We start from the raw sequence: 13,019 nt of genomic DNA, 5'->3' as shown, positions 1-13,019 counted from the left end.
GCTAGTCGTCCTCGTCGCTGACCCGTCGGTCTTTCTTCGAGAACGTCGTCTCGTCCGGTTAGGCCTAACCCTCGGCCTATCCTCTTGGTGCCACTGGGTCAAACTGCCGACGTGGCTCTCCGGTGATTGTCGGCGGGTTGCCGTCTCGTCGAGCTGTGGTAGTGCCGTAGGTGCCCTGCGAACTGCTGAATGAGGCTGCTGCAAGCTCGGGGAGCCTCACTTGGGTGACGCCAAGGTCGACGGCTACCCTCCCGAGCCTCTCGTGCCGCTGCCCCCAGAACGAGGCCCTACTGCTCTCGTCGCGGGTGCGACGCTGGCTTGCCACACCTTGCTCCTCGACGACCCCACCGAACAATGACTGCTTGATCCTCTGGGGTTCCGCACCTCAGTTCGGGTCGCGTGGCACGCGCCTTCCTCCGGCCAATGGCTTGCGTCGACGTGGCGGGGGGTGCACACCATCGGGTATTTTTCCATTCCCCGCACACCATCGACGCCTTGCGCTGTCCGGCGCGCGCCCCGTGCCCCTTTACTCATGACAAGTATATCGATAATACACACGACTTATTACCACGTATGCGTCATCACTTCTCCCGGCTTGGGCTTTATCGCTCCGCCGAGATGTGGGCAGCTGCGAACTGTGTCTACAAGGCAACAGGTTTCCATCCTTTATTCTGGCCACATCCAGGTAGAACTATTCGTCCGCGCCGACCACAGTCTGCACCGCTCTATCCCGACATCACTGCCAGAGGACAAATTGGTCGTGGTCGACCCATTAAAAGCATATAACCGCATAGGGCCACTTCGTGGTTAAGAATACACCACCTCATGTTTCCAGGTCCTCGGCAAACTGCATTTCTCCCTGTACATCAAAAGTGAAACGTTCGATGATGTAGTTACACATTTTGCTCATGAAACTAAGGCTGGATTATATTTTAAAGTGGAGCTGTCGTAAGCTAGCTTCTGACGAAAAGTACGTGCGTATACAGGATGCGTCGAAAAAAAAAAGTCGCGCTGACAATTTGCACTAGAGCACTGCACGGGCCTGATTTCTCGGCCCGGGCCCGGCCCGGGCCCGCTTTATGAAGCCCGAGCCCAGCCCGGGCCCGTGGTTCTAAGCCATTGCCCGGCCTGGGCCCGGTCGTACATAACGAACCCAGCCCGGGCCCGGGCCCGGGCGTGCATGACCGAACCCAGCCCGAGCCCGTGGTTCCAAACCCAGGCCCGGCCCGGACCCGGGCGTTCATTACTAAACTTATCAAGGGCGCGCGTTTTCATGACCAGGCCCGGCCCCAGCCCGCTACAGGATATTAGTTGTTGATGATGATTATTAATGATACCTTGCGCTTTGTAGCGGGCAACCGGACGGAAAATCCGTTGTGTACATGCATCGAAGTGTTGCTTTGCCCGCGGTGGTAGCTCAGCGGTTAAGCTGTTTCGCTGTTAAGTCCTAGGACGCGGGTGCGATTCCCGCGGCGACGGCGTCGGCATCTTGATGGGAGCGAAATGCAAGAACATCCGTGTGCTTAAAACTCCAGGTGGTCGAAGTTAATCCGGTCCCCACTACGGCGTGCCTCGTAATCATACCGTGGTTTTGGCACGTAATACCAAGGAATATAAATGAAATTTTGCCTATGAAAATGACGTCGTCACGGAAACGTAATCGCCATGTTCAATATAATTATATAATCAAGCTAATTGGCACAGAATGTCTTAGACTATGCAATGCATAACGTTCGCGTGGCTCGAAGGCCCGACTTAGGCCTTTTAATAAGCGGGCCCGAGTCCGGCCCGGCCCGCAGCCTCACGCCCGGGCCCGGCCCAGGGCCACGGCTTCAAGCCCGAACCTAGCCCGGGCCCGCCAGAAAACGCTTCGGACGGCCCGGCCCGCGGGCAGGGCCGGGCTCGGGCTTTCGGGTCGGCCCGGGCCCGTGCAGTGCTCTAATTTGCACTTTCCCCTCTCCATTCAAGTGCGAAGCGCGAAGGATGATTGCTGGGCGTGAGGCGAGTGAGGGGTGAGTGGCCACGTATTTGTGGAGTAGCTCCGCTCTCCCAGCGAATCCCGCACGCGCCTGGCGTTCAGGAGCAAGGCGAAGAAAAAGGTCTCGTATATAGCCATATATATATATATATATATATATATATATATATATATATATATATATATATATATATATATATATATGCAAGCCGTATATTGACATCATATATTGCCATCCGTATATTGCCATAATACGTTGGAAAACTCACTCATGAGTCAACTCACTCAGACTCCTATCGAGCCGTGAGTCGAGTCTGAGTGAATGCGGCTGAGTAATCTTTTGGTGAGTTTGAGTCCGAGTGAGTTCGGTTGAGACAAATTTTAGTAAGTCTGAGTCCGAGTCAGTCTGGTTGACGATAATTTTGGTGCGGCTCAGTCCGAGTGAGCCCTAAGCACAAAATATTTTTCTTGAGTGAGTCTGAATGAGCTTCGAAAATTTTTTGCCGACCTATGGTGATAACTATTCAACTTCAGCATTACTATTAGCCTTGTGACGGCTCTCATTGACCAGATACTTCAACGCACTAGTGTTCATACGCCAGCTCGATATATATTGGTCAGAAGGGTGCCTGGAGCCCCCTCCCCTCCCTCCAAATTTTCCAAAGGGAGTTCTTGATACAAATATCTCGTGTGAGTCATATCTTTTATAAAAATGTCATTACTGGATTGAAATCACTGATAACTCGTATGTGCAGGTAAGAGATCGAAATGCCTATCGTAGAGCACCGATTATGCCAGATATTGGCGTTTGCGTGTGCTTACATCTGGATCGAAAAACATAATTATACGCTAACGGACTCATAAATCGACTCACTCAGACTCAGATCGAGCCGTGAGTCTGAGTCTGAGTGAGTCCGAGTGAGTTTTATTTAGGTGAGTATGAGTCCGAGTGAGTCCGGTTAGAAAACATTGAGTGAGTCTGAGTCCGAGTGAGTCTGGTTGAGGGAAATTTTGGTGATTCTGAGCCAGAGTGAGCCGTAAGGGCAAAAATATTCCATGAGTGAGTCTGAGTGAGCTCCACATTTTTCGCCGACCTATGATTTTGGGTACTTGCCAAGAATCGTGTAGTCGAATCCATGACTGCAATGGCAAAAAATAACGAAGGTTGTTACTTCTTTGTTCGTTTGTTTAAAAAAATCTGCTTAATGCAGGCCTATAGAACACGGATTAGAAACTCTCTTTGCATTTATGAACGTGTAAGGCGCTTTGCTTCGGAATATGGCATTGGCAATTTCTTTTAAACTTGAGTGATATTCACTATTATTGTAGGGTCCTCTTGGCCACGCTTTCAGTTGTTCAACAACGCTTTCACCATTTCGAGGCTCTTTTTATTTATACCGCGTTTCATCCTTGCCTTTCTTTTCGATGTTGCATACCGTTTAGTATTGCTTTATTTAATGCTATTCACTCATCTCCCTTTATAATTGAAAGTGTGGCCAATCTCCCTCGTGGGTATGAGCCCGTTTCCGCTAGGCAACAAACAAAACACGCAAGAGCAGTTTGTGCCAGCTTTGAAGAAGAAATAGAAGACGCTTACCAAAGGCCTTATTTTTGTGGAAACAAGCCAGCAAGCCTTTCTTGCTGGCAGAAGATAAGTACTCCATTAAAGAGAGTGCCGCACCAGCCCGCGGCACAGCGATAGCAGCTAGTATGGCATCTAAAAGAGTAGAAGATCCAGCGGAACCTACTCTCGCAGACAACAGCCTCAGTTCGACCGTGGCAACATCGCCGTCCAAAAGACACAAGAAGCGGTCGAAGCATTCGCATTCGCCGACGAACACGACGGGACAGAAAGATGACACCGGCACTGCTCAGCAGCACCGACATCGGAAGAAACCGAAAGGCGTCGTGTCGGACTCCTCGAAGGCGAGCGAGCTACCGTTGCCAGCCGCGAAGCTGCAACCGACGACAGGAATCAGCCCAACGCGCCAACTTCTTCGAGACGACGAAACGTTTCAGCCTTCCCCGTCAGCGCCATCGGTGCAGGCGCGGAAGCCGGGCGACGTCGTCGCGGATACGTCCAAGGTGGCTGTTACACTAGATGCCACCAGGACGGCTCCGTCCAAGACGCCCTCTGTGACCATGGTGACGGGGTCACGGCACACGACGGAGGAGAAGCCGCAGGCCCCGGCGAGCGCTCCGGATACGGTCGTCGGTTGCGAGTTGGAAACGAGCTCACTGCCGAGTACGCGTGACCGTTTCGAGGTGAGTGCTTTATATTTAGGCATCCAGTGACACTGCCACGACAACCCGGTACATCGATTTTGGCAGTGGTGGCTCGAAATTCCATCTCAAGTAAGCCCACTTGAGAACGTGGGAAGCATGCCGGCCTATTCCAAAGCGATGGCGGGGAGTCGGGCGTGAGCTTTTACTCTTTCGATTGATATCATTCATATCTGAAGAAATAAATAAACAGACAAATAAATAAACAATCCGTTCCAAACTAGAACCTTCTTTAAAGGTACACAGTCAAAGAGAAAACCCCGCGTTCGCTCTTGCTTTCTCACCATCCATGCTGCATGCGGTTCCTTCAGATCAGTAATCGCCGATATGAGACCGTAGGAAATGTTCGCGTACCTGGCGCGTTCTGAAGTGCATGCATCGTATCCGCATGCGCCGCCTCTATAGAGCGCGAGTGAGCGTGCGCTCGGGTGTGTTTAGAAGGTACCTGCAGTGCGGGCTGCTATACGCGGTAGTTTGTAAAAAAACGCATTAAATTGATTATTTTCCTACAGTTTCTGCCTGAAAACAAGGCTGCACTAACCAATTTCAGTACCCAGGCTTTCATTTGGGCTAAAAATCTAGGCGGCAAAAGCTTTGTTCAGTATCTCTTTAAAGGCTTGTTAAACGCTTGCCACTCATCTACAGCAGAATGAACGGTACTCTAAATCGTGAAACATTTATGTGAACACACTCATAGTTCACACACAATATTACCGGCATACGAGACAGCTCACGGGTCTCTCAAACAGTACATTGTGCTCTACGTCGTCTCTATTTTAGGGCGCAGCTCTTAGGAGTCTGTTTTTGCGTTGAGGATTGTCCCTCGTTGTAACCGAGCGAACGAGCACCACGACATATGAAAGCGAGAGGGTCAGGATGAAGGCTGAATGCCACACGAAACTACGAGGTGGCGCTGCAGTATTTGCTATCCGCGCCGCCAAAGCAGTCGTTTATCCCCGCCTCCGCCGCTGCCAGGAGGCCCCTGTAGTTTTCGCCGCTAAGGCGCCCCCATGCCAGCGTTCCTTCGTATATGGTGGTGATAGCGTCCACTGTTTGACCCAATATGGCGGCGGCGTGGTCAGTGGGCGGTGATACTCGTCGCCGAAAGAGAAGCTCATCGCCGCCTCCGCTTCCGCCAGAACCGCCCTGCAGTTCGCGCCGCCGAAAGAGAAGTTAAAAGGGGGTCACGTGGGTCACACGCTTCAAGCGCTTTCTCTCTCCTCTCGTACCAGAGAGTGCGCTGAAAGCTACGCATGAGGGAGGGGGGAGGAGATGACAACGGGGCACGAATATGCGTCTGTTCATCAGCGCGCGTCATTACATTCAGCACTTTCTTTTCTATTTTTCTTCGAACGCGCGGCTTACTTTTAGTGTGGTCGCAAGCCATCCCGCGTCATCCTGCATGATTTCTCTTGCCCCCAGTCGTTCCATGTAGTGCACTGCTCAAGAGTAGGAGGCCATATGTCACAATAATCTGCCAGATCAGGTGATACCACCGCTTCGCTAGACAACTACATTCACAGCGTGTATTAAAGCACATATATGTTTTACATTGGACGCATTAGCCCTCTTTCTGGCCCAGTCGTACACTGCGCCAGCGCGTGGCGGCACCCCGTCGCAGCCGCATTGCCTGCACATGGCAAGTGGCCTCCGAGATAATGTACTGGCTCTCCTTTTGTGAAATCAGCCAATACATGTCGTGCACGCTGGTTGCGTGGTCGGGCCCGCTCGCGGCGTAGGTGGGGACGGCAATGCGAAAACCCCACCAAACGTCACTTCCATAATTCTGACTTGCGGCGAAGCTATAGGTACCTTTCTGTGCTTTCAGGGTGGGAGTTGCCCTTTTAATTAGATCTTAACTATCCATGCTGCCAACTAAACTCTTTTTTTCACACGATCCTCGTTATCCTACCTAACCTATACAATCATTAACTAGAACCGTTACTACCTTTTTATCAGGCTTTTCTTTCCGACATATTCCCTACTCCTTTCAAGCTTTTCGTTAGATATTTCGTCGATACAGCGCGTTACTAAACGAGAGACCGGGAGAAAGGTGTACAAGACATAAGCTGAGCTCACAAATAAAGCTTATTTTAAAACAAACTTGGACCATCTCCCCGAAGGGAACCCTGATGGAATGCGAAGCAGCAGCGGTGCGCACTGCGTTGACCCGGTTGAAACGGGCATCGACGCGGGTGCTGGAAGAACGGTTTGAAGCGAAACTCTGTGTAGCGTTTACTCGAGTAAACGTTTGGTTGAAACGCAAAGACACGGGAGGTGGGTTGGGTTTCGTGTAAGTTTCATTAAAGCGTTTGGCAAGACTTCGTAGTCGTTGTTTCTTCAGAGTCGAGACACGGGCGCTGGACCGGAGCAGGCGCGCGTTTCGCCTTGACTACCACGGGTGAAGCGAGAGAGAAGTGACACGTTCAGAGGTGTTGCGAGCGGGTGGAGCAGCCGGCAGCGGCGGGCGCTACGGCGAGCATGCTGCGGGTGAGAGAGAGAGTGACGTCAGCGCGCACCTGCGAGGGAAGCGTGCGAGGGGAGCGTGACGTCAACGCAAAGCTGTGGCGTGACCTACTTGGCAACGCTCCAACACTTACGGCGAGGGGAACGCGTTGCGGCGCATTCGTACGGACGCACGTAACGTGCGGCGTTACACACGTGAGTCAAAGAGCTGCTTCGCATCTAAAAAAGAAGACGCATAATAACGCGCTGTATCTACAAAATGAACTTCAACCGACCCGCCCAACTTCTAGCGCCATAATACCAAGCTTACATGTTCACGGCAGGCATGACCTCATATAGGCAACTTTACAGCGATGCTGCATATGAAGAACTAAAGCTAAAGTTGATCCGTCCTATGTACTCAAAAAACGCATATGTCCCACAGAAATTGAGCAAGCCCCGCTCACCACGCGGGCGGCAAGCACCAATTAGGATTTAATAACAGACGTAACCAATAATGGAGAAATACTTTAGTGAACCGTCGGTATTAACTCAGTGATAAACAACGGGGCCAGACTTTTCAGCTTCACACTATGGGACGCTATTCCTTGTGCACCTTGCAATTTTGTTGCAGTTTAACGAAGACGAGTTTCCCAATCTGCCTGTTGCGCCGGGAGCGAGTTACGAGGAAGAGGTTGTGGATGAACCCGCCGCGGATGAAGACGGCATCGTAGCCATATTTGGCGGCAACGGCGCCTACCAGCGGCTGTCACTGGGGTTCGCCATGATGGCCTGCTTCAGCCTGGCCGTCCACTTCTTCGTCGACACAGTACTCGGTGAGCGTCGTCCGAGACACAGTGTTCACGCAGTCTTAATAATAAAAAAAAAACTTACCGTTTCACCGCAAGGGCTAAGCTCTGAATGCGATAGCAACAAATTAGAATGTCACACGAAGAATGGCAAGCAGCTCGAAACTTCCAGCGCGCCGCTCAAGCGCAAAGTACGCACGAAAAGAACACACACAGGACGAGCGTGAACTAACAACGGTCACAGCGCGACACTTGCAGCGCGCTGCTCAAACACAAGGAAGGACGCTCGAAAAAAACGCGCAGGTATACACAGGACGAACGCGAGCTAACAACTGTCACTGTTGTTACTCTTATGTTTGAGCAAAGCACTACAACCCAGCGTTCTTAGATACATTTTCTTCTTGAACACAGCGCGGCTTGGAGTGACCCCTCCGCCTCTCCTGCCGCGTGGTGGCATTCGACGCATTGCTTACCCAGTGTTCCACATCGCAATTTGGTATGGGAATGGGCCACATTTTAGTGCGCGTCTCAAGGCCAGTTTTCAAACTAAAGCAAATTCTAGAAGTGTTGATTTAAATCGCGCCCTTCAGGCAATCCTTGGGGCAATCTCATATGTGATCCTCAAGAAGGTTCGGTCATACTGCACACGCTGAAGCACCTTCGAGCTCGGCGTACCGCCAGCACAAAATGATGCATATAAATAGCTCGCCTTTAGCATTCAGAACAACGAGTGACGCGTGGCCCAGTTCATTCTGCTTCTGGACACGGACGCGTGCGGACGCAGGATGGCTGGCTCGTCAAGAGCTGTGAAAGCGGTCGACGCTGGCCGCGGTTTCTCGTGCACATCATTGCCCAAGGACTACCGTGTAATTCTGCCACCGTTGCCATCAGGAGAAGGACTCAGACGCACACTGGTTCTGCACTGCGACATCGCAGGGCGCCCGTATGGGATAAATGACTTTCGAAAGCCGCTCAAGGAACTCGGCACCATTCAACAGGTGAGCGGCATAGGAGCGTATCAGATGTCGCACGTTTGGCTCCTTAACGTGAAGACAGATGAGGCCAAGAAGACACTTTTGAACGCTGGCATATTGTCCGTGAAAGACCGACCTTGCCTCGTCGTCGATCCAGAAAGGCAAGAGGTTCGCTTGAAGTTGCACTGGGTAGCCTTCGACGTCAACGCAGAGACTGTACGGCGTGCATTCCGGGAGTACGGTGAAGTTAAAGAAGTCATCAGCGACAAGTGGAGAGATGAGGACTTCGAAGGAGTTGAGTCAACTACAAGATTCGTTCGGCTTTTACTAAAGGAAGGCGTTACTACTGACCGTATACCGCACCAAATGCGTCTCGGCAGCGGTACCGCATTGGTGGTCGTGCCAGGACGAGCGCCGCTGTGTCTGCGTTGCCGGAACACCGGACACATTCGTCGCGATTGCAGAGTGCCCAGATGCGCTGGTTGTCGCGCCTTTGGACACGAGCAGATAGATTGTACTCGCTCCTACGCCAGTGCAGCAAGCCGAGGAACGAATGCTGATCAGAGTGAACTACTCATGGATGAAGAAGAAGCAGAGAAGGCCGCGGCGTCTGAGGAGACGGTGGAAGCGTCTCAGGCAGTGGTGACCAACGAAAGCAAGGTGGCGGAATCTAAACAAGATACAGACGAAACGACGGAGGTGGACGCCGTGGTGAATCAGCGTTCCAGTGAGGTGAAGATCCAAGACAGGCTTGAACCAGTTCACCGCCCTGATGCCACGGTAGACATGGAGACAACGGAGACCATGCCAGCCAAACGACGTCTGAACGAGGGAGACGCGGCGTCCCAGCAGCGTCCGACCCAGGAAGAGCAAGGGCAGTGGCGAGTGGCTGGTCCCAAAAAGCCTCGGGGTGCCGGCCGTCTGCGTTCGTCGTCGCTTTCACGCGGCGGCGATGGGACGACGCCTTGAGCGTCGCCCCGACAGTGGGTCTCTGTTCATAGTGGAATAGGTAAGGTAAGCGTCGTTCGCTCGGCTTTCTCTCATCAAGATGGCGACGATTAGATTCGCGACGCTAAATGTACGCGGGCTTTCCGCCAAACGGCGGCAAAACCAGCTTTACCGCCTGATTATCGAACAAGATCTCGACATCGTCGCAGTACAGGAAACTAAAGTAGAGAGTGAAGAGCACGCCGAGCGAATGGTGCGGCCTTTCATGAGACACTATGATGTGTGCGTTTGTCATGCGGTGGGTACGTCGGCAGGGTGCCTCTTGTTAATTCGGCAGAGCCTTGGTGCGAAAGTGGAGTCCGTGACTACCTGTGAGGCGGGTCGCTTTATTATATGTGATTTTGCCTTGTTTAGAGAAAACTGGAGAGTGATCTGTCTGTACGCGCCCACTAAGGTTAAAGATCGAAAGAATTTTTTTGAAGAGTTTGATATGTTTTTAAAATGTGAACGTAAACTAATTTTTGCGGGAGATTTCAACTGTGTTTGTACGGGAAGAGACAAAACGAGTTTGGGACCACACAGTGATGCTAGCACTGCTGCTCTAATCGATATCTTAGCGGAGGCTCAGCTAGAAGACGTAGGCGAGTGTCTTTGCAGTGGGAAAGGGGTCATGTTTACCCACTTTCAGGGTACGAGTCACGCTAGACTCGACAGAGTATACGTGTCTGCTGAACTGATCCCCTCGTGCCATGATTACAGAGTTACACCTGTCCCGTTTAGTGATCATTGTTTGGTTTCGTTCTCCACGGGTAAACATAAAAGGAATAACAAACGCTTCTCTTGGGAACTCTGGAAATTTAATGTAAAGTTGCTAAAGGATGAAGTTTTCAATCGCCTCTTTATAGAGGTCATAGAAGACTTAGCAACTAGAACATCTGAAGGCTGGGGACATAAGTGGGAACTATTTAAACAGACCATTAAACTCAAAGCACTTGAGAGAGCCAGTATCCTGAGACATGCTGAAAAAGAACTTGAAGCTCGCTTGCGTGAACACCTGCATCAGTTAATAGCAGCGGAATGCACCCAGGCAGGCACATTCTCAGAGGAGATAAAAAGCACGAAACAGAAGCTAGAGCTGATTGACCAAGAACGATATCGGGGAGCAATAATTCGAGCTCGAGCAGAAAATTTTTCGCGGGAGAAATGCCAACAAAGCGAGCTCTGGGAGCTGAAAAGAGATATGCTTGCAAAAATGAAATAAGTGAAATAGATTATAAAGGAGCAACGTACAAGAAGAAAGAAGCAATAGCCGGCGTTTTTTTCGAATACTACAAAGAGTTATTTACACCAATCAGTGTACAGGCTGATCGTTTTAAAAGTGATTTCATTTCATTAATGCCAAGACTGGCTGATGAAAGGAAGGATTTTTTAGAAAGGCCCATAACAGAAGAGGAGGTAAGAAAAGCAATTCATAAGCTAAACAATGGCAAGTCTCCGGGACCGGACGGCTTGAGTGCTGCAGTTTACAAGGCCTTTCAAGACGTTATTGCACCTGTTTTGACGGAAGTATTTAACGAGGCCTTTGAACGTAAACAATTACCACCATCTTTTTTGTCAGCCCACACGGTCTTAATACCAAAAACAGAAGATCCAGTGAAATTACGAAGTGTTACTGCATATAGACCAATTAGCTTAACTAACGTAGACTACAAGATATTGATGAAAGTATTGGCCAGAAGACTACAAACAGTTATGAAGGAACTGGTCGGGTCCCACCAAACTTGTGGTATAAAGGGAAGAAAAATAACGACTAATATACACATAGCACGGTCAATCCTGGAAAGTTGTGACGCGATGCATCTCAATGTTGCCATGCTACAAATTGACCTTGAAAAGGCATTTGACCGCGTGCCGCATGACTTGCTCCTTTCGATACTTGACCACGTGAATGTAGGGAATTTGATCAGCAACGGAGTGCGAATGGCTTACACAGGATGCACGACTAGATTGGTAATAAATAAAACGGCGGGTGAGCGTATACCTGTGCTGCGCTCAGTGCGACAAGGGTGCCCACTATCACCCCTGCTTTTCGCCATTTTTCTCGAACCATTCTGTTTAAGCGTAATTAATAACAGCGAGATACGCGGTTTTAAGTTACATAAAGCTGAGGTCAGCCTCCTGGCGTATGCAGATGACATTGCAGTATTCTGTACCAGTTATGAGAGTATAATGCATACTGTTAATGCCGTGAAAAGTTTTTGCCAGGTGAGCGGTAGCGCCGTGAACTGGGATAAATGTCTTGGATTCTGGCATGGGGAATGGGACGTCACACCAAGAGTATTTCTCAACATTAAATGGCAAGAAACACCAGCGAAGTATTTACGAGTACCGCTGGAGTTCTACTGCGACAGTGAACAGTATTGGAGAAAAGAAACACAGGCTTTACGCAATAAGGCAGAGAAATGGAAAGGTTGGGGAATTTCCATATTTGCACGGGCCACAGCGTGCAACTTGTTTCTAGTGAGCAAGCTGTGGTACGTCATGCAAGTTCTGCACTGCAGTAGAATAAACGTGCAAAATATACACAGAGTATTTGCAGTCTTCATTTGGAGTTCTGTCTGGGAAAAATCGAGCCGTACAAACCTCTTCAGAAAAGTACGAGAAGGTGGACTTGGATTGGTTCATTTGTACATAAGACAACTAGTCAATCGTTTTCTTTTCCTTCGTGATGTAAATGACCCTTTTTGAGAACTGTAATACAACTACGGCTGTCTAGAGTGCTGCCGGAATTTATAATATCGTCAGAAAATGTGCAAGGACCAATTCAGGGGTATCTAAAGGAAGTTGTTTCTTCTTTTCGCTTCCTGTCAGTGCGATTTTCGTTAGAATATCTCACTGAAGTCTCTCGTAAGAAATTGTATAAAGACCTCGTCTGTATATTATTGCCAGTGCCACTGTACCGTCAACTATACTGTGAAGGCCCAGGACAGGATGTTCTGAAACGTGTTAAAAGGATGCTTGTAGCGCCAGGGGTTAAAACCTTTTTCTTTAAATTACACACTGGTACTTTACCTGTTAAAACATGGTTGGTAGATAGGGGATTATTCGTACCTTGGGGCACACATTGTTTCTTATGCAATAAACCGGAAACAATTGAACACGTTTTTATAGACTGCTGGAGCGGGGTGTTCTTCTGGGACATATTACAGAGAACTTTGAAAAAAGAGTTACCGTTAAGTCCACACGGCATCCGTTTTCTTTCTGTTAAAAATGATGATGGGGTACCTTTCGACCTAGTCATGCTCCTGGGCCTGCATAGTATATGGCAAACTCGAACTGCCTTTGACAATGCGGATGTACTAGTGAGATCTGTACGGGAATATTTCTGCGAATCAGTGTGCCGTTTTCTTGAAGTGCTGAAAGGGCAGGATGACGCACCAGAGTGGATTTCACGAGTGGAACTATTGTTGCGCATGCCAAAGTTTTGATTGTAGTCAGCTCAGTGCTGACGGTTCATATTTTCACTTTGTAATTGTATAGCTCTACCCTTTTTTTTGTGAGTATGTAAATAGTCTTGGTATG

The 13,019-nt window shown here is 49.8% G+C and overlaps 1 protein-coding gene across 1 annotated transcript; it reads left to right on the top strand.

Moving 5' to 3' along the window:
* Positions 1 to 8,258: 8,258 nt before the first annotated feature.
* On the top strand, positions 8,259 to 9,458 carry LOC125758859 (uncharacterized). Its single transcript, XM_049416543.1, has one exon. The coding sequence runs from the start codon at positions 8,301 to 8,303 to the stop codon at positions 9,456 to 9,458; it is 1,158 nt and encodes a 385-aa protein (XP_049272500.1). The 5' UTR covers positions 8,259 to 8,300.
* The last annotated feature ends 3,561 nt before the right edge of the window (positions 9,459 to 13,019 follow it).

Source organism: Rhipicephalus sanguineus, chromosome 6, assembly GCF_013339695.2.
Source record: "Rhipicephalus sanguineus isolate Rsan-2018 chromosome 6, BIME_Rsan_1.4, whole genome shotgun sequence".
NCBI lineage: Eukaryota > Metazoa > Arthropoda > Arachnida > Ixodida > Ixodidae > Rhipicephalus > Rhipicephalus sanguineus.
Note: the sequence above shows the minus strand (reverse complement) of the source record. Positions and strands in the feature narration are given on the sequence as shown.

Excerpts from the sequence above, each read along its gene's own strand:
- LOC125758859 (XM_049416543.1), top strand. The coding sequence starts at position 8,301 with ATGGCTGGCTCGTCAAGAGCTGTGAAAGCGGTCGACGCTGGCCGCGGT.